Source organism: Stegodyphus dumicola, chromosome X2, assembly GCF_044657685.1.
Source record: "Stegodyphus dumicola isolate Sdum_Otavi_A_Nest chromosome X2, ASM4465768v1".
NCBI classification, from domain to species: Eukaryota; Metazoa; Arthropoda; class Arachnida; order Araneae; family Eresidae; genus Stegodyphus; species Stegodyphus dumicola.
Window position 1 is genome coordinate 159,970,589 of NC_140781.1, and position 22,457 is coordinate 159,993,045.

The 22,457-nt window shown below is 33.9% G+C and overlaps 1 protein-coding gene across 2 annotated transcripts in view; it reads right to left on the bottom strand.

Annotated features, from left to right (window-relative positions):
• LOC118196543 (importin subunit alpha-3-like) overlaps nt 1-22,457 on the bottom strand; it is a 164,984-nt gene that overhangs the window by 84,235 nt on the left and 58,292 nt on the right. For both annotated transcript variants that reach the window (XM_035368004.2, XM_035368005.2), the window contains exons 4-7: nt 21,086-21,171; nt 20,895-20,981; nt 9,660-9,874; nt 4,297-4,359 (exon numbers count right to left, since the gene is read on the bottom strand). In XM_035368004.2, the coding sequence (XP_035223895.1) occupies nt 4,297-4,359; nt 9,660-9,874; nt 20,895-20,981; nt 21,086-21,171 (451 nt within the window). The remainder of the gene's footprint in view (nt 1-4,296; nt 4,360-9,659; nt 9,875-20,894; nt 20,982-21,085; nt 21,172-22,457) is intronic.

The window sequence follows — 22,457 nt, forward strand, 5'->3', positions numbered from 1 at the left end:
TGATAAGTCGTTAACGGTTGGAATTACTGATCTACGATTGGCTAATTCTTCAAAACTAGGAACGCACTCAACACGTGATATATGATAACACGAGTATTCAGCCAATCATCGGATGAATTAGTTGGTTCCGTTTTGCGTACTGGTTCTCCTGCTCGTTTCTGTAAAATCCGTAGTTTCTTCCATACTTTTCGTAGCTCGTAGTTTTTCATGAATTTCCGTAGAAACTACGGAGAATCCGTAGTAGTTGGAGTCTATGATAATGCATGTAATTCTTCATTCAATTTATATTTATACATATTTCTTATGTATAATATACGTATATTACTGATATGTTTATATCACACGAGTAATTCAAATTAAACTGTGCTCTGCTTTGAGATGTCATAGATTTAAGTTTTAATTCTCAGAAGTAATTACTTTTAACGATTTTTCATTTGCTGACAGATTACGACAATTCTTCACTCACTGGCAGAGATGCATATCAAAGCACCAAAATGAGTTTAATTTCAACATATGTTGTCATTTCTATTTACAACCAATATCTCAAAAGTAATTTCACATTGACAAATTTTAGGTATCCAAGTCTTCAAATACAACAAAATTATAAACATTCATACCTTATTTAGGAATTTCTACCAGAGAAATAGCATGAATTTAATTATCAAAATTCCATTCAAATGATACTAATAAAGAGTGGATAATAATAATAACAAATACTATTCATTAAATTAGAATCCATCTTATGAATTATATGGGCTATTCAGTTTCATTAAAAGTAAATTCCTTTCATGGAGAATGTAATTAAAAAACAGAGATAACCAGGAGACAAAACTGTCTAGACTGTTGACTGTTTTTTTAAGGATATTTCATCACATTTTTTTCTTCTTGGACTTCATAAGAGCATTTTCTCAAAAGATTATTTTTTTATTACTTATACAAAGCTTACAGCATTCAATTGACTATTGTCACTATTCTTAAATAAGTGTAAATAATTTTTTCTTTTTTTTTAAAGTAATATTTTTACTGTTCCCCCCCTAAAAAAAAACAGCAGACTTTTGATATTCATTTGATGTTTTAGTAAAAATATTTCATCAAGTTTGTTTGGAAAGAAAATCAGCATTTGAAGCAAACAGCAATACAATATTTCCAGCTTTTTCAATAAATTTATTCTTAAATACAAAAATAAATAACAGGAAGAAAATGATAGTAATAATTTATACAAAAATAATAAACAGAAAGAAAGTAATAATAATAATTTACACAGAAAAAATAAAATTTTTGCAAGTATGCATTTTTTGAAGAATTTTTCATAATAAAATGAAAAATAATGGATGAGATCAATCATATACAGGATCATACACTGTGTGCATGATCCTGAGCTTAATTTTCGCTTTACGAGTTTCATCCACATTTTTCAATTTATTGTGCAAACTCGTTAGAAAATGCATGTCATCATCGCAGATATCTTGAGAGATCAACTCATTATTTCGTTCGCGTACAATTACAACTCATTCGAATAAGATGTGCTCCATATTAAAAAAAAAGTCGCCTTTTATGTAACAGTGAAATCGTCTGCAGAAAGCCACTTCATTTTAGCTTCGCTCTGATTGGTCAGCATTTATCCCAAACTCGTCGTAAAGTTGAAAACTTAGAACCTTACGCCGCGAGCCCTAAACAAGTTTTTGTGATGTAGCACACAGACTGGTTGCCTTGGCAATGGAGCTCGGCTTTAACCACTTATGCCCTTTATGCCCCCGTCTGAATGCAACCTGTGGTGGCTATGTGCTACTAGATGAGATAGCTTACAATGCCACCTAGTGAAAAAAGGCAGAGTTAGCGTCTGTATCTTGAAAACTATACGAGATAGGAACAAAATGTGAATTACAAAGCTGTAGAGCATTATTGATTTAGTATGAAGACACACCTTGCAGACATGAACGAATGTTTTAAATGTGCATTTGTTTGCTCACGATTTCATACGCTGTGAAGTCATGAAACGATCTTAGAAAGAAAAAAACAACTTGTTATCACAAGCTACTTTTATTTTTGATGTTCAAACTTCTCTCTGCCAGTTGAAATGCACATCTGGACCCCCGACAGAACTTCATTTTGCACGTGAGTGAGTGACAAGTTTGCACATGCATCTCTCATATGTCGCTAAAGGTCCTGCAATGTATGTAAAAGGGTTGCATATACCTGTTGTTTGAGGTATCCCCACAGAAAAAAGGTCAAGTGAACTTGAAGGCACCACTTTTCAGACCCACCATACCCGATTATTCATTCTCTGAATTCCTCCATCAGGTACTGGCTTTACATGTGACATCTTGTGTGCAGATGCACCATCATGTTTTTTTAATTACCCATTCTCAACAAAAAGTTCTCAACAAAAACGGGTGTTATATCTTGCAGAAGTTCTAAATATTGTGCGGCCTTTAATGTACCATGATAAAATATTGTCCGACTAGCCCATTATAAATTCTACACCAAACATTAATTAAAAACTATGTTTGATGTCGAATGTCGGCAGAACATGATGGATTTTCCAGTGCCCAGTTATCGTGTTCTGCCTATTCCGCATTTCATTCCACAAAAAGCATGCCTTATCTGTCCAAATTATATCTGGTAAGAATGTTGGCTAGACCTCTATCTGGTTCAGGACGAAGTTCACTTGTAATTCAGTCCTCCTGACTGAATTACAAGTGATACGACTGTGATGCCACTGGGCTTGTTTTCCATCCTAAGAATAATTTTTTCTCCTTTCATTCAAGTTTCATGACGCCACAGTTTCAGAAACTGCGAAGACACAAATGTGCATTTTCAGTGTTCTGTTTTTAGTGTTCATATCCGTAAGGTGTCTTTTCATCAACTGTAGAGAATTGTCATACTAAATTGACAATTCTCTACAACTTTGTAATTTACTTTTTCTTCCTATCTTGTATCGTTTTCAAGATAGGGATACTAACTCCATCGTTTTTCACCAGGTGACATTGTATGCTATCTCATCTAGTAGACCATAGTTACTTTACTATACATAGACACCACTTTTATGACTACAGCTGCAGTCGTTTGGTAGTTAAACGGGTGGTACTGGACTTTAGTGGACACCCTGTATAACAATTTTCACATTTAATTGTAAACATAAATAGAAATTCTGTTGATTAGATACAGGATATTTATAAAACTGTTTATGCAAGATTTTTTTGTACTGGAAAACAATCCATTAAAAGGGTATTGTAAAGCCCAGTCTATGATATATGTACTTAAGGAAGTATTAAAGTAGAATTTTTGGAGTATTTATTGTTGAAATTAAGGGGAAAATAATTTTACTACATATTAAAAGAATTATTCCTTTACATTTTATAACTCAGTTACAAGTTCTAAATATTAAAAATAAAAAAGCACCTTCTTTTTATTAATCTCTTTGAGAAATATTCATAGAAAATACAAGGAAATCAGCAGTAATATTTAACATATTTCACTATTAAAATTAAAGGTACTCTACTTTGACATGAACTGAACAGAACATTAACTATAAAGTGACTCTAGTTTTTCATTTAAAAGATTGCTCAGAAGCTAAAATAAACAAGGTAAATAATGCAATAAACTCTGATTTTAATTTCTATAATTGTTAACCGAATGAAATCGAATTACCTTAAAATTTCTTTTTAATATAACTAACAATAACTTGCAAAAACATTTCATTCAAAGTAAAACTCTTCTGGGAAAAGTACAGCATTTAATTCGGTTCAGAGTGAATTTTTTTTTTTTAAATATTCTTTCATATACTTAGAACTTATATATTGTAGAAAAAGAAAATATACACATTTATACATATATTTACGATGTAACTGCAAAATGTTTATCTCCAATCAGATGATTACAATGATCTGAATGGCAAGTGAGTGAAATCTTTAGTCTCCACAAGGAGTCCACCACTGTTTCAAGCTAGTGCATGGGAAAAACTAGTTCAGGCTTTTCCTCTTACTTCCTACCTCCAAAGTCTGAATAAAACTTATTTTGCATGCTAGTATTCATGACACTTCTCAATTCTGATGAAAATCTAGTTCTTAAAAACTGTTACGTGCACTTTCTATGCTTTGATCCTTGAAATATTCTTAGGATAATTTGATTAATACAACAAATACATTTACACATATATTAGATATAAAACTGTAGAAAGTATATCAAAATTCCATAATTAACTTCTAAACGTTAAAAGAACATTTTATTTTAAAATGTATGCAACATAAAATTTACGAAGAAAAGAGTGGAAGAGATAGGAAAGATTTTAAGTACCTGAATTTGGTCATTCCCACCATCTGTTAAATATGATAAAGCCCACACAGTATCAACTAGAATCTAAAGGGGGTGAAAAATACATTATATTAGTGACTCTCAAATTTCTGAACTAAAACTTCTATAAAATTAGAAAGCTAGGTATATTTTACATGTACAATACTCATGTAAGAGTACATATTCATGATACTTTCTATTCAGTTGTCTCAAATGCAAATTTGTTTCTTCACACTATAAAGAAAGTACTTCTCACTGATATAATAATTAATTAAGCAAATTAATTCCAACTGCTTAGTTAATGAACTTGAATTTTTTGCAAGATCTAAAATATGAACATACTTTTCATGTATTTAAAAAAAAAAAAAAAACTATCCCTTAAATTAACAAGTGCAGTGGAAACTTAATCATTCATACCTGTTTAACTGCCAGTTTCTATTATCTGTCGGCCACTCAAACAGACCCAGGAGGCATTATTAATGAATTAAATAAATAAAAATATATAAAAATATGACATAAGTGAACACAAAAATCATGATTTAAAACACAGCATTTGTGAAAAAGAACATTATTGATTTACAACCATATTTGGAAAAGGTTAAATTACTATTTTAAAAAGTATACAGTTATTTCCAGTGTACATACACTTACAGCCCCCCCAACCAAAAATATCCTTCAAATTTGATTACCCATAAAATTTGGTACCAGTAAAATACACATAATATAGGGATGCGGTTTAATTATGTAGTACATGAAGAAACAAAAGAATTCTCTTATGTTCGACTGTGCAATGCATTTTATTATACTCGGTCACCCTGAAAGTTCTGTGGTTTTTGATGGTATGTACAAATGAACCAGTACAGAAATGAGAAAATTCCATTGAATGACATAAACACCATTTTGTTTTATGACTTCTCCATCTCCCTAGCAGCTAGAAAAATGCCTTTTTTAAGAGATTAGTACATTTATTTATAAAGTTATCGAAGTACTATTCAGCAATCTCCATAGAAGTCAACTTCAGGCCATTCACATATTTCTGAGGTGACTTGATGAAAGTCTAAGGAAGTAAATAGGAAGTGACACAAAACATCCCAACTATACTCAATAAGCATTTAAATCATCGAAAATGTACGGTTAATCATTGTCATGATGGAAGACAATATCCCGAAACTTGCTCAGTTCTGGGCACTTTGCTTTGATTTCTGCTTCTAAAACTGATATTCAAGTGAACAGTATTTTTCTGAATTTACTGCCTGATTTGATAGCAACAATTCACAGTATTCAGCTCTACCATACACAAAGCAATACTTCTTTGTGATGCTACCTCCCTCAAAGTTACGAAAAAGCGATTACTTCGGCTTACACCACAACACTTTTCTGATTTTTCATGAAATTATACTGCAACATATGCTAGAATTAAGCAACATGCACAAAAATGACCATATTTAAACATGTGCTTCAAATGAAGGTCATTTCTTATAACCTGTAGTAAAATAATTAGAAGAAAGTGTGTGTCGATTTGAGAAACTGTAATCTTTCCAGATGACCCAATACATAACTTTCTCCTACTATAATATGTAAAAAGTACATCACCACACTATTTAAAATTAAGCTGAAAATGAAAGAACTCAAAATACTTGACGCATCAATTTGTTACTGTCCAATGGAATAAATTAAGCTCAAAATTTATTGTTAATTGCCTATTTTTGGTGGTAATGGGATGAAAGGAATTTCTATCATTAGTCAATTGTTCTCATCTATTACAACAATGATAAAATAATGCTACTTGTCTAAGGTAAGGGATGTTACCAAGGAGAAAAAGCTGCTCATAAACTCACTCAACACATGGCAAACCAAGAAGATGCTGCTGGAACCATCTTGTTTTCTAGGATTTGAACTTGCATCAAACAACCACTCTTTAGCAGTCTTATCACTTAGCCACTGATGGGCTATTACGATGGAGAAATGTGATAAAATTCTTTAAAATTTTTTTGGAATGTATTATGATCTTTTATTGGTTCGAATCATGCCTCCATTTTTTTTTTCAGACAGCATATTTAAGTTTCCATTTAAAAAAAGCATGTAAATACAATTAGATTTTGGTATTAATAATATTATTTTAACACAGATCTTGAAATAACATTTCTGTTCTATGATCGAGCACAAGAATTACCTTATTTGCCGGCATATAAGAACTTTTTTCTTTGAAAATAGATCTGTAAACCAGGGTGCATCTTTTATGTCGATAGTGCTTCTTATACGTCAATATTCATTTTTGATTACATTACTTTCTGGAAATTTCCTCTGTTCGCAGTTACGTGATTTTTTCTTGTTTCCTTGCTTAATAAGGAAGTATTACAGATACATAAAAGTAAGCAAGTATTACAGATGCATAAAGTTCAGTGAATGTGTTGCCATCGACAATCACAGCTGTGTTCGTTTAAACTTTCTAAATTTTGCGAATGACTTTTAAGCGTGTGAAATTTCTACTGTTCAGTTTTCTTACATTTGCTGGCAAGTTATGGCTCAAAAACAACATTGGCATTGCTATAATATAGCATACAAGTTACATGTGATTGCATATGCTAAAGAACGTGGAAATGGGCAGCAGAGAGGCATTTCGGGCCACACCCAACGGAGAAAGTGATAAGAACTTGGCTGATCCAGGATGAGGATCTAAAAAAAGCAACTCACAGTAAACTTATCCTATGAAGTGGAACTGCAAACTTGAGTGAGAGTTGAATACTTGAATTTTAGACCACAGAAAAGAGGGACTTTCAGCCTCTACAAAAATGATTATTCATCAAGCGAAAGCTATAGTGACTGATACAGAGATTGCCAATTTTAATGGATCAGCATCATGGTGTTTAAGATTCATGAAAGAAAACCAGCTAGTATGAGGACTAAAATAGAAATATTGCAGAAGATATCAGGCAAATATGAACAAAAAATTATTGAATTTCATCAATTCATCCTTGATGAACAAAAAGCAGAAAAATTTTCAACACGCACAAACAGGAAACATGGATGAGGTTCCTCCGTCTTTTGATGTGCTCTCGAACAAAACTGTAATTTCCAAAGGTACAAAAAGTGTTACTGTTAAAACTTCAGGTCATGAAAAAAATCAGTGCACAGTTGTTTTATCCTGCTGAGCTGAAGGGACAAAATTGCCCTCACTACTGATTTTTAAAAGGAAAACACTCCCAAAGAAAAATTACCTAAAGGAGTGTTTATACATGTTCACGCAAAAGGCTGGATAGATGGAGGAGGAATAAAGTTACAGATAGATAAAATTTGGTTAAGGTGCCCTGGCAGACTGCTGGAGAAACCTGCCCTACTAGTGTGGGATCAGTTTCGATCTTGCAGATATTAAAAATAAACTCAAAGAATTGAAAACTCAGTTAGCTGCAATTCCAGAAGGCCTAACTAGTCAGCTTCAACCTTTAGATGCCTGCATTAATAAACCATTTATGAAGAATAAGTGGAACAGCTGGATGCAGTCTTCAAATTTTGAGGTTACACCATCAAGATGAAGGAAGAGGCCTAGAGCATTTTGCAAGTTTGTGAATGGGTCAAAACTTCATGGGATACTGTGAAAACAGAGAGAGTGGTTAAATTATTTAAGAAGTGTTGCATTATTAATGCACTGGATGGTACAGAGGGCAATTTGTTGTATGAGAACTCAGATGCTGATTTAGAAGACAAGTGACAATTGATTTAGCTAGGGAGATGAGTGTCTCAGTTTTGATGAAGATTAAAAGTGTTCTTTCCCAGATAGATTGGGTATTTGCAGAAAGAATTACTTTGCATTTGTATTACTCGATATTTAAAATACTGCAAATTCATTATAATGATCAGTAAATAAAGTTTTATACTTCAAAATGTCTATAAGAAAGGGGGTGTGTCTTATATGCCGGCAAATAAGATATATCTGAAAATAAATTTCGTTTAGTCATCCTTCTTTTCCCTTTTAAAATTTCTTTACTTCAAAAAAATATTTTTACTATGCAGGAAAATGTAACAAGCATGTCTAATCATAGACCCATGACTAAATATTTCTCTTTATACCAGTTAAATTTTACTTTTATATTAAAGCTATTAACTCTAAAATTCTTCATGTTTGTAAAACTAAAATTTTAGCCTTAGCATCGCAGAAAGATTTATGAAAAAAAAAAAAAAAAAAACCGCTAAGTAAAATGCTTATATATTTACTATAATCTATTCATGATATATTTACTATACTCTATCTTATGAATTCTTGAACAATACATCATTTGAAAAGGTAATATTTTATAATCAATATATGAAGATGTAAATTTGAAGCATATTAAAAAGTTCGACTTTTATAAACAAAAAAAGCAAATTATGTGTCATATATAAAGTTCTAAGATTAGTTATCAGTCTAAAAAAGAGAAATGCCTTTGCATGCAGTTCTCTATTTGAAATTCTCTTGCATTCAAATTATAAGTCAATTACTCAATCACAGAAGACCCAAATTGGGAATGAACTTTTACTGTTGCTGCTTCAGCAATTCACACACTTGCCAGACACCTGAGGAGCCAAAACCTGTTTTGCAGCATTATAGTGTTGGACAGTGACAAATGACAGATGCTCATGAAGAAAAAGCTTACAGGAAAAAGATAAATAAACTGAACTTCACAAAATTTGTATTTGGTGATCACATTTTCTAGCACGGTATTTTCTTTCAAACTGTGCTACACTTTTAATTCTGAAACCTTCTGGAGTCTGACTGTTTTTGCAGTCACATTTCATTAGTTCTCAGTAACATCAGGTGAAACTTAATATACTGAACATCAGAAGAACAATCAAGTAAAATTAAAAAAGGGGGGATTTCTCAAAGCTGCCTTATTTCATAAACTGGAAAAATTTTAGCCCAATGAAGTTACCATCATACCAATACAAGATATTGAGACAAGAGAAATTTCTTGAGAAACTGATAAGGCAAACAATTTCATGCAGAAAAGTGTAGCTATAATGGCTTAATCTACTCTTTGAGCTTATTTTTGAGTGAGATATTGACTGAAAATTGGGAATCAAATAATTTGCAATAATCAAGTTTATTTAAAAAATTTCGATCATCAGGATATTTTTAAACAGCTTTAAATGAAACTTTCCCCTCAAGTATTGAAAATAATGTCAACACTTTTCATTACAATGGGAAAATAATTCTTAGGATTACTTTTCCCAAAAATTCCTCATTCAAATACTGATCCTTTTCATATTAAAAACTGGATATTAAAAGAAATGTTTATAAAATATTTGAATAAATAACACATAAAATGATTCAAGAAAAGCACTGCAGTCAAAATTTAATCAGAATACCAGAAACAAAAATTAATTCTTACATTTACGTCAGTATGATGTATCAACATACAAAGAGCTGGGAGCAATTCTTTTATAGTTTCAACTGGAGGAGGTGGATCTTTACTTCGACAAAGATTCACAATAACCCAGGTAACGTTTCTTAAAAATGGTAAAGGAATTTCTGGTTTGATAAATGATAGTAGCGGTTGAACAACTCCTAACCTTATTACATAGTCTCTAAAATCCGGACCATCACCTGAAAGAAAAATTACCCAGCATTCAGTTATGAAATTAAATGCTAAAATGACTTAATATGAAATCAGCTTATGGGATTAAAAAATTCTTATTGAACTACCCTTCTCACAGAAACATCTAATCATTTACATTGGTTTTCACTAAGATGTTAATGTGTCCCCTTGACGTGAGGACAGAGAGGTGCCCGTTTATGCTGGGCAGGAGAACACATCTGCTGAACCAGTTAACAATAGGTGTCTGTTCTCTTTACAGACGAGTCCAACTTCACATTTGAGAGTGTTTCAGGTTGTCAGCTGACCTGAATGCACCAGATACACCCAATCCCAAATTGTAGAAAGACAGTTAGAGGTAGTGGAATAATGGTTTGGTCTGGGATCTCTCTCACTGGTCACACTGACCTGCATGTATTCCATGGAGCAACTTTGATGAGTGTGAGATATCGAGGAGATGCTTGATAATATGTCTGCCCTTATGCTGCTGCTACTGGTGGTGAATTTCTTCTGATGGACGACAATGTGCGACTGCACCGAGCTTGGGTTGCTGAAGAATATCTTGAGGATCACAGTATACAGCAGATGGAATGGTGAGCTCAATCCCCATAGCTGAATCCAACAGAGCATCTTTGGGACTACCTTGGGAGACAGGTTGCAGCTTTAAGTCCTTCTCCAAGGTTGTTAGATGAGCTTGAACAAGAATTGCTCTATGTCTCATCATTGTTTCTCATTTCACTGACAGACAACTTAATTGACAGCATGAAATGTTGCTGCTGCCAACATATTGCAGCTAAGGTTGGTTACATTCCTTATTAGAACCTATTTTTTGTAATGTTACCACCACATTTTCCCCCAGATAACTGCGACATACTGTTTCTCCAAGACGATTTCTCTGCGAAGAGTGCAATTTTTTGTTGTAATTCATGTTTGTGTTGAACATTAGAAACATTCTGTAACACATTCATTACAGAACTGTTTAATGAACATGTCCTGTAAATTTCTTGTTTCTGTTGCTTCATTCTCAAATTAAGACTAAAAAACATGTTCATTACCTTTTGGGGGGTAGTGTACTTAGCTGTAAGAATTTGGTTATGTCACGTAATGAAAATCCTGCTCATGACATTGCAGTTGAGAGTACAGCGGCTACACCTGTGTTGCATGTTTTGGTCAAATTATTGCCTTCTTGGAAAACAAAACCTGCCTTATGGTTTGCAGATTGGAATCTCAGTTTCCCAATTCCAATATAATTTTGGATTTAACAAAATTTAACCATGGTGTTGCTGCTGTAGACTCTGGTATACTAAATTCGGTTGGTGATATCATTTTAAAACCTCCTGCTACTGGAAAATACAATGCCCTAAAACAGATTGATTTCAGTGCATTCCGAGAGGAAAGCTTCGAAAATTTGTACTCTAGTTCGCAAGGTTTAGACCTAGCGAAACGTCCAAAATTCATTCTCTGTTGCAATGTCTTGAGCTTGGTGACCAGCACCACTTTCAGTTATTACGCACACTTTGGCACTCAGTTATATGCACACTTTGGCAGGTGATATCCTAGGTGAACATTTGCTATTGTCTTTGTGGCTTGCAAGGCGTCCTAATTGTACACTCTATTTTAGTTGCTCTTGTTGAAGCTTTTTTCATTAAATTGGCTACAGTTGCTAATAAGATTAATGAGCTTGCATCTCATTCTTATGTGAATATGGCTATTGTGACCCGAGTCAAGTGAATCTGTTATTGCTGGTTTGAAACTCCAGGTAGCAGAGCTGACTAAACAAGTTAGTGGTTTAACCTTTAACTTCGGACGGAATTCTCGCAGTCTTAAGCATAATTTTTGGATTTGTACTAGCGCAACATGTCACGTGAGCTTATTAACCATTATAGAGTTAAGAAACGAGCTTTGCTTATCATGTAAATTTTGGGCAAGGAAATGTCAATCTCCGTATTCCTTTTGCGAAATTAGCAACCACTACATGAATCGTATACTCTTGGCTGATCCCTCTTCAAAAATATAATATTTAACTGATACTAGAACAGATGTGTTGGTATTACCAAAAAAAATATGCTCCGTGTTCTAGGCCTTCTCATGATTTGGTTTTATTTGCCTTCAATACAATTGCCAAGGCATACTATCAAATTCCTGTTAAGCCACAGAATGTGCCCAAAACAGCTGTGACCAACCCATTTGGATTATTTGAGCTTCTTAAAATGCCATTTGGTTTACGAAATGCAGGTCAAAGATTTATTCATCAGGTACCTTCTGGTTTAGATATTTGTATTCCCTACTTTGATGATCCATTTATGGCTTCAGCAGATGAAAATGAGCATGAAAACCACATTCGCTTAATTTTTGAAAGACTGATGAAATCTTGGTTAAAACTAAATCCTGCTAAATGTGTTTTTGGAAAGTCATTGGAATTATTTCTTGGTTGTTTAATAGCCTCTTCTGGTATTCGGCCCATTCCTGAAAAACTGCAATAATTTCTAACTTCCCTATACCTGTAACAATGTCCGAACTAAAGAGATTTTTGGCAATGCTGAATTTATTTTTTCGATTTTTGCCTAAGCCAGCCAACTACCCAAGCACAGATTCATTCACTTTTTTTTAGATAGTGGAAACAATTACGGCCTTTGAAAAATGCACAACTGATGTAGATAATAAGCAACACCAGGTTACCATGCCACTGGTTAGCGGTTGCCATTAATGGTTGATGCCTCATATGTGGCTATTGGAGCTGTTTTGCACTAACTATATGATAGACATCTTCAACCACTAGCTTTTTTTCTTCGAAAAATAACTCCAGCTGAAACTAAGTACAGCACATAAGATAGAGAATTACTTGTTATCTATTGCACTGTAAAGCATTTTCAACATAATCTTGAAGAGCAAGATTTTACAATGTACACAGATAGCTGTCCTCTAATATTTTTATTTAGAAAAAAAATTCAGATTTTACATCCCCTAGGCAGATGAGACACGAATTACATTGCCCAACTCAGTACTGATACAGAATACATTCCTCGACCAGAAAATACCATGCAATCAGTGAGCTGGATATAACAAGCTTTGCACAGATTTCCGAGTCTCAATAGAATGATTCCAAACTGAGTCAATTACTGTCTACAGAAAGTAGCTCGCTAAAACTTCAAAAGATGAAGCTTTCCTCAGATTTAAACACATACTGCGATGTTAGTGACGACAAGATCCTCCTTTTGTTCCCAATCAATTGTGAAAGGTAGTGTTTGTCTCCATGGACGTTCACATCCAGGTATACGATCAACAAAAAGACTCATTCTCTCTCATTTTGTGTGACCTTCTGTGTCAAGGGATTGTGTTGCTTGGATTATGATGCTTGCATCGTCTGCCAGAGGTCCAAAGTCATACAGCATGCTCATAGCTCGTTGCAGTCCTTCACTATACGAAGTTAACATTTTGAACATGTGCATTATGATATAATCGGTCCCGTACCACCAAAATAATATTCACTGCATGCAGTTTACCAAATGCATCATCTGCGGTTATGTTACAAATGGTAGTCAATATAAAATTGTTAATCTCGCCAGCAATTAACTAAGTTTGTCTGAATCGTTATCTGAGCATTAGAATTTTAATGTGTATATAAAACATGCATTAAAATCTTATACACCTACAGCAGGTAAGAAAACTGGAGCAAAACTGAAAGTTTCAAAATACATAGCTCAGGAAAAAACAAGAAAAATAAATAATGAGAAATTTGTAAGAACTGCTTTTAGGTAAACAGAAATTTTAAATGCTATACAGTTTCCTATCTTTTTAAATAAAAATAAAGCTCCCAAGTACCACATTTTGTGCTTTCATTTGGGGGTGAGAATTTTGGGAGTCAGAATTTGACCACAATCAGGACAGAATTCAATGTCTGCAAGCGTGCCCGCATGTGTGTCTATATTGGGAGCAGGATTTCTAAAGTGAAAATGACAGCTAACACAATTTATTTTGTGGTTTTTAACACAAAAACAAACTTTTTTTTTTTTTAACAAAAAGCAATGTTAGTGGTGACAAGATCCTCCTTTTGTTCCTAATCAATTGTGAAAGGTAGTGTTTGTCTCCATGGACATTCTCATCCAAGTATACTTTCAACAAAAAGACTCATTCTCTCTCGTTTTGTGTGACCTTCTGTGTCAAGGGATTGTGTTGCTTGGACTTGTGCTTGCATCGTCTGCCAAAAGTCCATGCAATCAGTGAGTCATACAGCATGCTCATAGCAGTCTTTCACTGTACGAAGTTAACATTTTCAACATATGCATTTTCAAATGCATATGTTGAAAAGGCATATCCAAATGCATTTTCAACATATGCATTTGGATATAATCAGACCCACTCCAGATTGTGGAAGAAACAAAAAGTTTATTATAATATCATTATAAGCAAGAGGTGTGGCTCTTTCAATTGCTAAGACAACTAAGGACGAAAGCCTTTTTTCTCCCATTGTACTTCGAAGATGAGTTTTCAATCTTCTGTGACATGAAAAGTATCGTTCATAGCTAAGCTGAAGTCACTGGCACAGTCAAAAAAAAAAAAAAAAATAATGTTATTAGAGAAAATGTATTTTGTAGATGTTTCTCCCTAAAAAATTCAAACTGTTTTTAAAACTGCAATTTTTCATGTTTTCAGACTTTATGATTGAATAAAACATCCATAGCCCACACAGCAGACCTTTCAGCAAGTTATGGAAATTACATATAGTTGAAACATTCTGCTCATCTTGGTGTACAGGCAGACAACACAGAATTAATGGCAATCGAAAGATATAGGTCATTCTCTTTCAATCTTGTTAGATACCGAATGTATAATTTCAATTATAATTGTAATTCTGTAATATGATTTAGCATCATCGCGTGATTTTTTTTCACCGCCACACAATTTGCTCAGAATTTTATTTCGCCTCTTTAGTTTTGGTCCAGGATAAGAATTTTTTTCACAAAATTCAATCACATAACTCTACACTTTATTAAAAAAACACATCACTGCAGAAAGAATCAACAGTTTCAATAGCAGCTTCAGAAAAAATTTTTACATCATCAAAACTAAGATCAGACGAATGAAGGTGCTTTGAAAGACTACAGCACTGTTCAAGAACTTTGCATAAAACAAAATGAATAAAAATTCAAATGATGTCATACATTCCCACCATTAAGAGCACCACTTCCAGATATTTCTTCAAGGTTCAAAATAACAGCTTCAAAATTATCAAACAGAGCCTTCACAGCTTCCACTCTGTCACTCCATCTAGTATCACTTAGTGATTTTAAAGCTGACGAGCCTCCATAGAACATATTTGTGGAAAGGTGTATTTTTTAAAAAAATGACACTTTTTGATGACGCTTCTATGAAAGTGTGCAGTGCGGTAAGCTGCTTAAATGCATTTCTCACTGCAAGAATAGACGGATATGCACTAACTAAACACAAACTTAAGATATGTGAAGAATAATGAACCAAAATTGCCACTGGATTTTCCTGCAGTATTCGTGCGGCTAACATCACTGAAACTGTCCAGCTACACTGTCGTCTCATATTGGCCGTACTGTCATAACATTGGGCTAGTAAATCTCAAAGTTTTAGCCCAAACGAAGAGATTACTTCTTTCAGCAAATTATACAAGGATTCTCCATCAAGCCTGTAAAATCCAGCAGCAAAAGATTTGCGTATTTCCAAGTTGTTATCTATGTAACAGAAAACTACAGCCGCTTGCTCATGATTGGAAATGTCTTAAGTTTCATCAACCATTACAAAAAAATAGCACAACTCTTTATTTTATTTTTAATATAGTTACAGATTTGCAATTTGCATAACTTAAGAATACCATTTTGATGATCTTTGTGTACAGAAGAATAGGATTTCTCTTTATTTAAAAAATTTTTCAATTAATAGGCAGTCTTTAGCTCTCAAATCCATTCCAAAAAAACTGTCTAAATTAAACTTATTTTTTCATCGTGTCCCCTCGAAGCAATTCCTTGACGTGCACAAAAAGCTACAGTTTCACAGACTTTTTTTTTAAATATTTGCGGTTTTTATTAATTTCTTTTGAATACTGCTAATCAAGCTTGGCACAGATGGAACACGATGATAAACTATCAGTAAAATTTAACAAACTTTCTGAGTTTTTATGAGAGCCGCAGGACTCGTGAGATTTAAATTTTTGAACTGCCTTCGACCAATTACTAAATCCGTTAATGCAAATTCAGTATATCTTTTATTAAGATCTGAAAATGCTCTGCACCAAAAACAAAACACTTTATTTGCTGAAGGACTATATTCTAACCATCTGTATGCATTATACCCCTCTTTTCTAAACTTGCAATTTATTTTATTGAGTGGGAAAACATAACGTTTAGGTTGATAAGGACTTACATTTCCTTTGACACTCTGAGGACCATTAGCAGGGTCTCTTTCATAAATTACAGGCAAAATTATAGAACTTGCTTGAGAATCTTGGGATGACACAATTTTAAATCCATTATCATCCATCCTCTCTTGAGAGAATTCCTTGTGGATTTAACACATTAGCAAAGGCACATTCACATTTTCTACTATATTAGGGGATTTCGCGAAAAAACTAATTGTCAAACTACGCTTTTCACAGCTGATGACTGATGAAGTTGACGGGGGTGAAAAACTTTTTAACATGAATGGATCATTGCAGCCACGTTACAATAGGCAGCAGCTTTTCTTAGCAATGGGGAAAGGAAATCGTTCCCAGCCAATAGGCCTTAAGAGCCGATTCGTGACCCTTCTGTACTAGTAGCTTTGTGACGTCGAGCACTGTTTTGTCACTTCTAATAATGAAAGAAAACTTCTCTTCACGATGCAATCGTCAGACACGATGTACATTCCTGGACTGATCAAGAAAAGCCTAATTAGCCAGAAAGAATAGCTATTGTGGCTGATGGAAAGGTGCCAGTGGAATCCTCCCTAGGCCGTTGTGGTGTTCTAGCAAATACGTCATATTCAGTCGTTACACTATTGAAAAGGATGGCTGAATGCTTTTGACATTTCTTATTCAAATATACAACCGTCCTTTCAAAATGGAAATGGAAAATTAGGAGAAGTTGAAATGTCAAAATCATTTTTTCATCACTCATTTCAAATCAACCCTTTCTTCATTTTAATCACCCCCACATGCACCCCAGAAAGCTCCCACTATAAAACTGCTTATGTGCAAAGTAGAAAATCACCAAGACAAAGTATTATTAACAAGAAAGAAATGTTTCAGAAGGGAATAAGTATTATTAAATAATTTTTTCATATTATCGATTAACAACTTATTCTACACAATATACACTTTAAGGATACTAGATTGCTCTGTTTAAATGAAAATGTAACAAATTTCCTTAAAGTATTCTTTTTAATAATATCAGATTCTTTTTCCAAACAACTTAAAATACTCAAATATATACTAAGCATTAACTAACATAATTTTTTTATTAAATGCTATAAGTTAATATATTTCTAATAAAAAATTTAACATAATTTTTCATGCTAACTCCCTGCATTTATTAAACATATTCTATTTCAGTTTAAAATGATTGGAAAAAATGCTAATTTGCTGCATTTAATAAAGGTATACTATTTGTTACTTCTTGTTACATAATTTTGAAGGTGGTGGTGTGGTGTATTTAAATATGGCAAAGCACACTAGGGCTATCTGCCTAAGGGGCGCGGAGGACTTTTATGGGAAATTGGCTTGTATACACGTTACACATGGGGAAAACCACGAAAACGACCATGCAGCCAGCCCGTTCGTGGGATTTGAACCTTGGACCGAACTACTAGTGTTCAGCGACTTTACCGCTCAGCCACTGCATAATTTGAAGGAAAAGGTTACACGGCGCTGTTGCTCGCATAGTTGTGAGAGAATAAAGTTTGCTTATGTTGAAGGCGGCGGCCTAAGAATACGCTCCGTCTATAGTGAATTAAAATATTGTTAAAAATGTTAGTGTCAAAACTACTGAACCACCATTCACTTGATTTAGAAATGTAAATTATTATACTTCTGTTAAAGCTTTCAGAACAAATTTTAATCGTAATTACTTGAGTATTTCACTTCAAATCATCAACCTGAAAAGTTAAAATAAATACAAAGATATTACAGTTCGACAGCATCAAATGCATGCTTAACTGGCATTCTGCAAAAACATGATTGCCCAAAAGGAGTGTTAATTATGTACTGTTGGGTGAGACAGTCACGAGAGGTTTTACAAGGAATTTCTCCTGTCTTCTCGGCATGCCTTCATGGTGTAATGCTCTGCACACTAGGGGCGTATTCGAGAGATCTGTGGTTCAAGTCCTGGAAAGGCCACTGCTCATTTTTCATTTCTCCTGCTTTCAAAAATATCTAATGTCTCTACAGGTTGCCCTTCTCTGGAAAGAGAGAATTTACTATCGAAGCAGGGAGAGTCCCTCTGATATGAAGTGATCCTGTCATCAGTTGTCTTTTGCACCTTTATTTTATAGTCTCAGAAATAAATCCAAAGATTCACACTGATGTGCTAAACTGTAGAAACCAAAAATGTTGAAATTTGTTTTATTATTACATGAATTCTAAGTGAACAAACAGTGCGTATTTCAATGCCTACTTTTAAGAATAAAGCAACTATGCTTTTTAGTAGAAATATTCCTTCAGTTGCAAAATAAACAATTACAGTCAACAGGTATCTACACCATTTGAACAGGGTCTTCCATGAACATAAATGATTCAATGTGACCATTCGGCAATACAATACAAAGTCTTTAATCCGGACTCGTCGGGACTTCGGCGATTTTGGATTAGAGGTTTTTCCGGATTATAGATCATCAATTTAAATCTGGTAAGCTGGCATGCAGAAATTATAAAATTAAAAATATGAAACCGTAATTTATGAAATAAAGAGCAATTATAACCTAAAGGGTATCAAAAGTTACAAAAAAAAAAAAAAAAAAAGCTTAATATTTATTTGTTTACTTTATTAAACATTTCTTTCAAAGTAAGTCGTTTAAGTTGCTTCGTTTTATGTGCTAATACTTTCTCTTTAATTCTATAAACAGACATAATTTCTTGTTCAGTTACAAAGTTCCGCTGTTCAAGTCCTGTAATTGCTGTGCCGAGAATTTCGACTAACTTGTCAATTGAAATGTTTTCATTTTCACTAACCTCTCTGTCCCTTTCTTCATGCCTTTATCCATTTTCTGCAGCAATTCCACTTTTTATTTGATGGACATCGAAACATGCTTTTGCTTTGTAGATCCTTTGGCAGCTCAATCTGAAACTCTTTTTGACAAAATCAAAAATTCAAGCTTACTTTTTATAAAATTGCTCTAACAGTCTGCAAAAAATAACAAGCCAGATCCAATTAGAAGGTTAAGGAACAACACAATCTGCAACATTAACTGAAATAGATAATTAGATAATTTTAGCCTAGCTTCTACTGTCCGTTATACATTTAACGTGCATGCGTCAAAGCATATGCACATGGGTAAAGGTATTATGCGCATGCGTAAACGCTATGCATGTGCAGAAAGGTTGTAGCTTTCAGGTTTGGATTATAGATCATTCCGGATTATGGACTTTGTACTGTACTGTGATCTTTATGCCAGAATTATTTCCATTCTTTTTCTATAAAATAAATTTGTTTCCCCACCATTTCAACTATGTATAATAATGCATACAGATTTTAACTAAAAAAAACAAAAAGAAAATTATACATTACGATTATTAATGTTTAATTAATAAAAGTTATAAATAAGATTTTTTCAGTGTATATTAATGCACATAAATTTTAGTTCTGAGATAAAGACATAATAATAATTAAAATAATTATTATAAAATAATAGTTATTTATAAAATTTTCATAAAATTATGCACATATATAATAAAATGAAGCTTTGTAAACACTCATGTTTTTACCAGTATATATATATTTATGAATAGAGAATGTTTTTTAAATTCAAATATATATATTGTTACGAAATGTACAGGCGCGGTGAGATGGCTTCCCCGCAATGTAGTTTTAAGGTTGTCATAAAATGGCAAGGAAGTGCAGGGTTGCCACATTTGGAGAGAAATTGCCCATTTGGTGACAAAATTGGCAATATACCAAGGATGGTTGGAGAACCTTTTGGAATCAATTCTTACCGGTTTAGCCCAGAATGTTCCTGAACACAAGCCGAAAGCTATATAAACCTTGCTGGTCCGCAGTCAGTTAGTGAGTGCATCTCAGAGAGTGTGCCTCGTCTAGCGAGCCATGCGGAATCGATTCAGTTAACAGCTGGGCAACGAGTGCCAAGTGGGTCGTCGAGTGCATCACGAGTTGTAGCATGGAGAGCCTCGAGAATACGTGGAGTTCAGAGAATGATTAAGCAGAGTCGGGTGCTTTGCAGGAAGCTGTCTCCACAGTGATAGCCTGAAGGCTGTGTCGCTGATCGTGTCAGCGTGTTTATGGTAGTTCATCGACGAATGTAAAACGTGTTTTGGAGCTGTCCTGACAATACTAGTTAATAAAGTGTGTTTCGATACTTCATCAAGTAGTATTGTCATTATTCACTTCAAATCTTTACGAACCCTGTACGAACGTGAAGGAAGAAAATAACGTAACAATATATATATATAAATGCATAAACATAATATAATCAAACAATTAATTACAAATGATAATCCGCACATTATTTTAGATTACTTTAAAAAAGTTCTGCCCTCTTAAATCTGTGCTCTACGAATAGTTAAAGTAAAAAGAGAAAAAAATCAGAACAAAAAAAATCCCTACATGATTCATATTCCATTCACCCTATCCAATAAATTGGCACATGCATGTTTTGTGCATAAAGTTGCAGGCAGCATGGTTGAACTACACCAAATGCTCAAAATTAACATGTATAAAAATAGAAAAGATTATAAAAGGATTACAAGTGTAATTTATTTATATGCTTATCAAGTATAAATTTTAGTAGTCAGAATTGATATGCAAAAATATACATTTTCAAACACTGCAAATAAAAACAAACTTGCTTATGACTTACCAATTATGTTACCTAAAGCCCAAACTGCCTGTTCACATACATTTTGATGAGGTGATTTAAGTAATTCCAGAAATAAAGGGACTGCACCTAAAAAATTCATAAAAATGTGAGAGAATAAAATAGTTTCTGTAATTAAAATATTCAGACTTTAAATATTTTATGCATAATTTCAGCTAGCATTAAAAAAATACCTGTATTTACAACTGCTGTCGTTTGCACTGAAGTTCCCGATGCAATATTTGTCAGTGCCCAGGCTGCTTCAAACTGGAGAGAGGGGCTATGAAAGAAAGAAATTTCCATGGAAATTTAACACTTTTATGAAAGCAGTTTCTAACTTTAAGTAATAAAAAAATTTTCTTATATAATTCTTATGAAGAAAATCAGACATATCAAGAGTTAATTTAAGACCTCTTCATGAGATCTTTTTCCGTAATAAGTTAGCTCTTCCATAATAAATTTGAACATTTTTTTAAAGTTTAGAAACTAATAAATACATGCACTTTTGCATGCCCATTTAACCTTTTAACTGTCATGCACGAGATCAGCACTGGCCTTCGAAAATGTCACACTAGAGTATTACTCGGGGTAATTTTCTTTTGAGTGCATCGTATTGTTATACCCGAATATACAATGGATGGACAAAAATATGGAAACACCTTGTGAAATGCATGTTTGAAAAGAAAGTGATTTTAATGAAATATGTAGGTGGCACTGGCATTTTTGACTACTGACGTCACCTATACAACTTCGTAAATGTGCTAAACAGTTCAGTTGTTGTCGGAGTACTGTTATGTGAGGTTGTCATTGCATTATGTCAGAGTTAACAAACTTCGAAAGTGGGCAAATTGTTGGAGCACGTATGGTAGGTGCTTCCGTAAGCAAGGTAGCCGAGGTGTTTAGTGTTTCAAGAGGTACTGTATCGAAGATTTATTCCGCATATTTGAAAAGCGGAAAAGCATCATCTGCTAAATCACAGCGCGGACGAAAGTGTGTCCTGAGTGATCGTGACAGACTATCATTAAGGGCAATTGTGACGAAAAATAAGAAGACCACAGCTGCAAAAGTTACTGCTGAAATGAATGTTGTGTTACTGAACCCTGTGAGTACCAAAACAATTAGAAGGGAGCTTCATAAACAGGGAATTGCTGGCCGTGCTGCAATTGAGAAGCCACTCATCAGTGATGCTAATGCCCGTAACAGGAAAAGGTGGTGTTTAAGTCATAAAGCCTGGACTATAGAGCAGTGGAAGCGAGTAATATGGTCTGACGAGTCTTCTTTCACATTGTTTCCCACTTCTGGTCGAGTTTACGTCTGAAGAACGCCATGTCAAGCCTATAATACAGACTGCTTGTTGCCAAGAGTGAAACATGGCGGGGGTTCTGTTATGGTTTGGGCAGCCATATCGTGGTTCTCTGCTAGCCCCAAGATAACTGTGTCAGGGCACGACTGCCAAGACTTATGTGAAAATTTTGGCTGATCAAGTTCATCCCATAGTACAAACTTTGTTCCCCGATGGTGATGGTGTCTTCCAAGACGACAAAGCCCCTGTTCACACAGCTCACA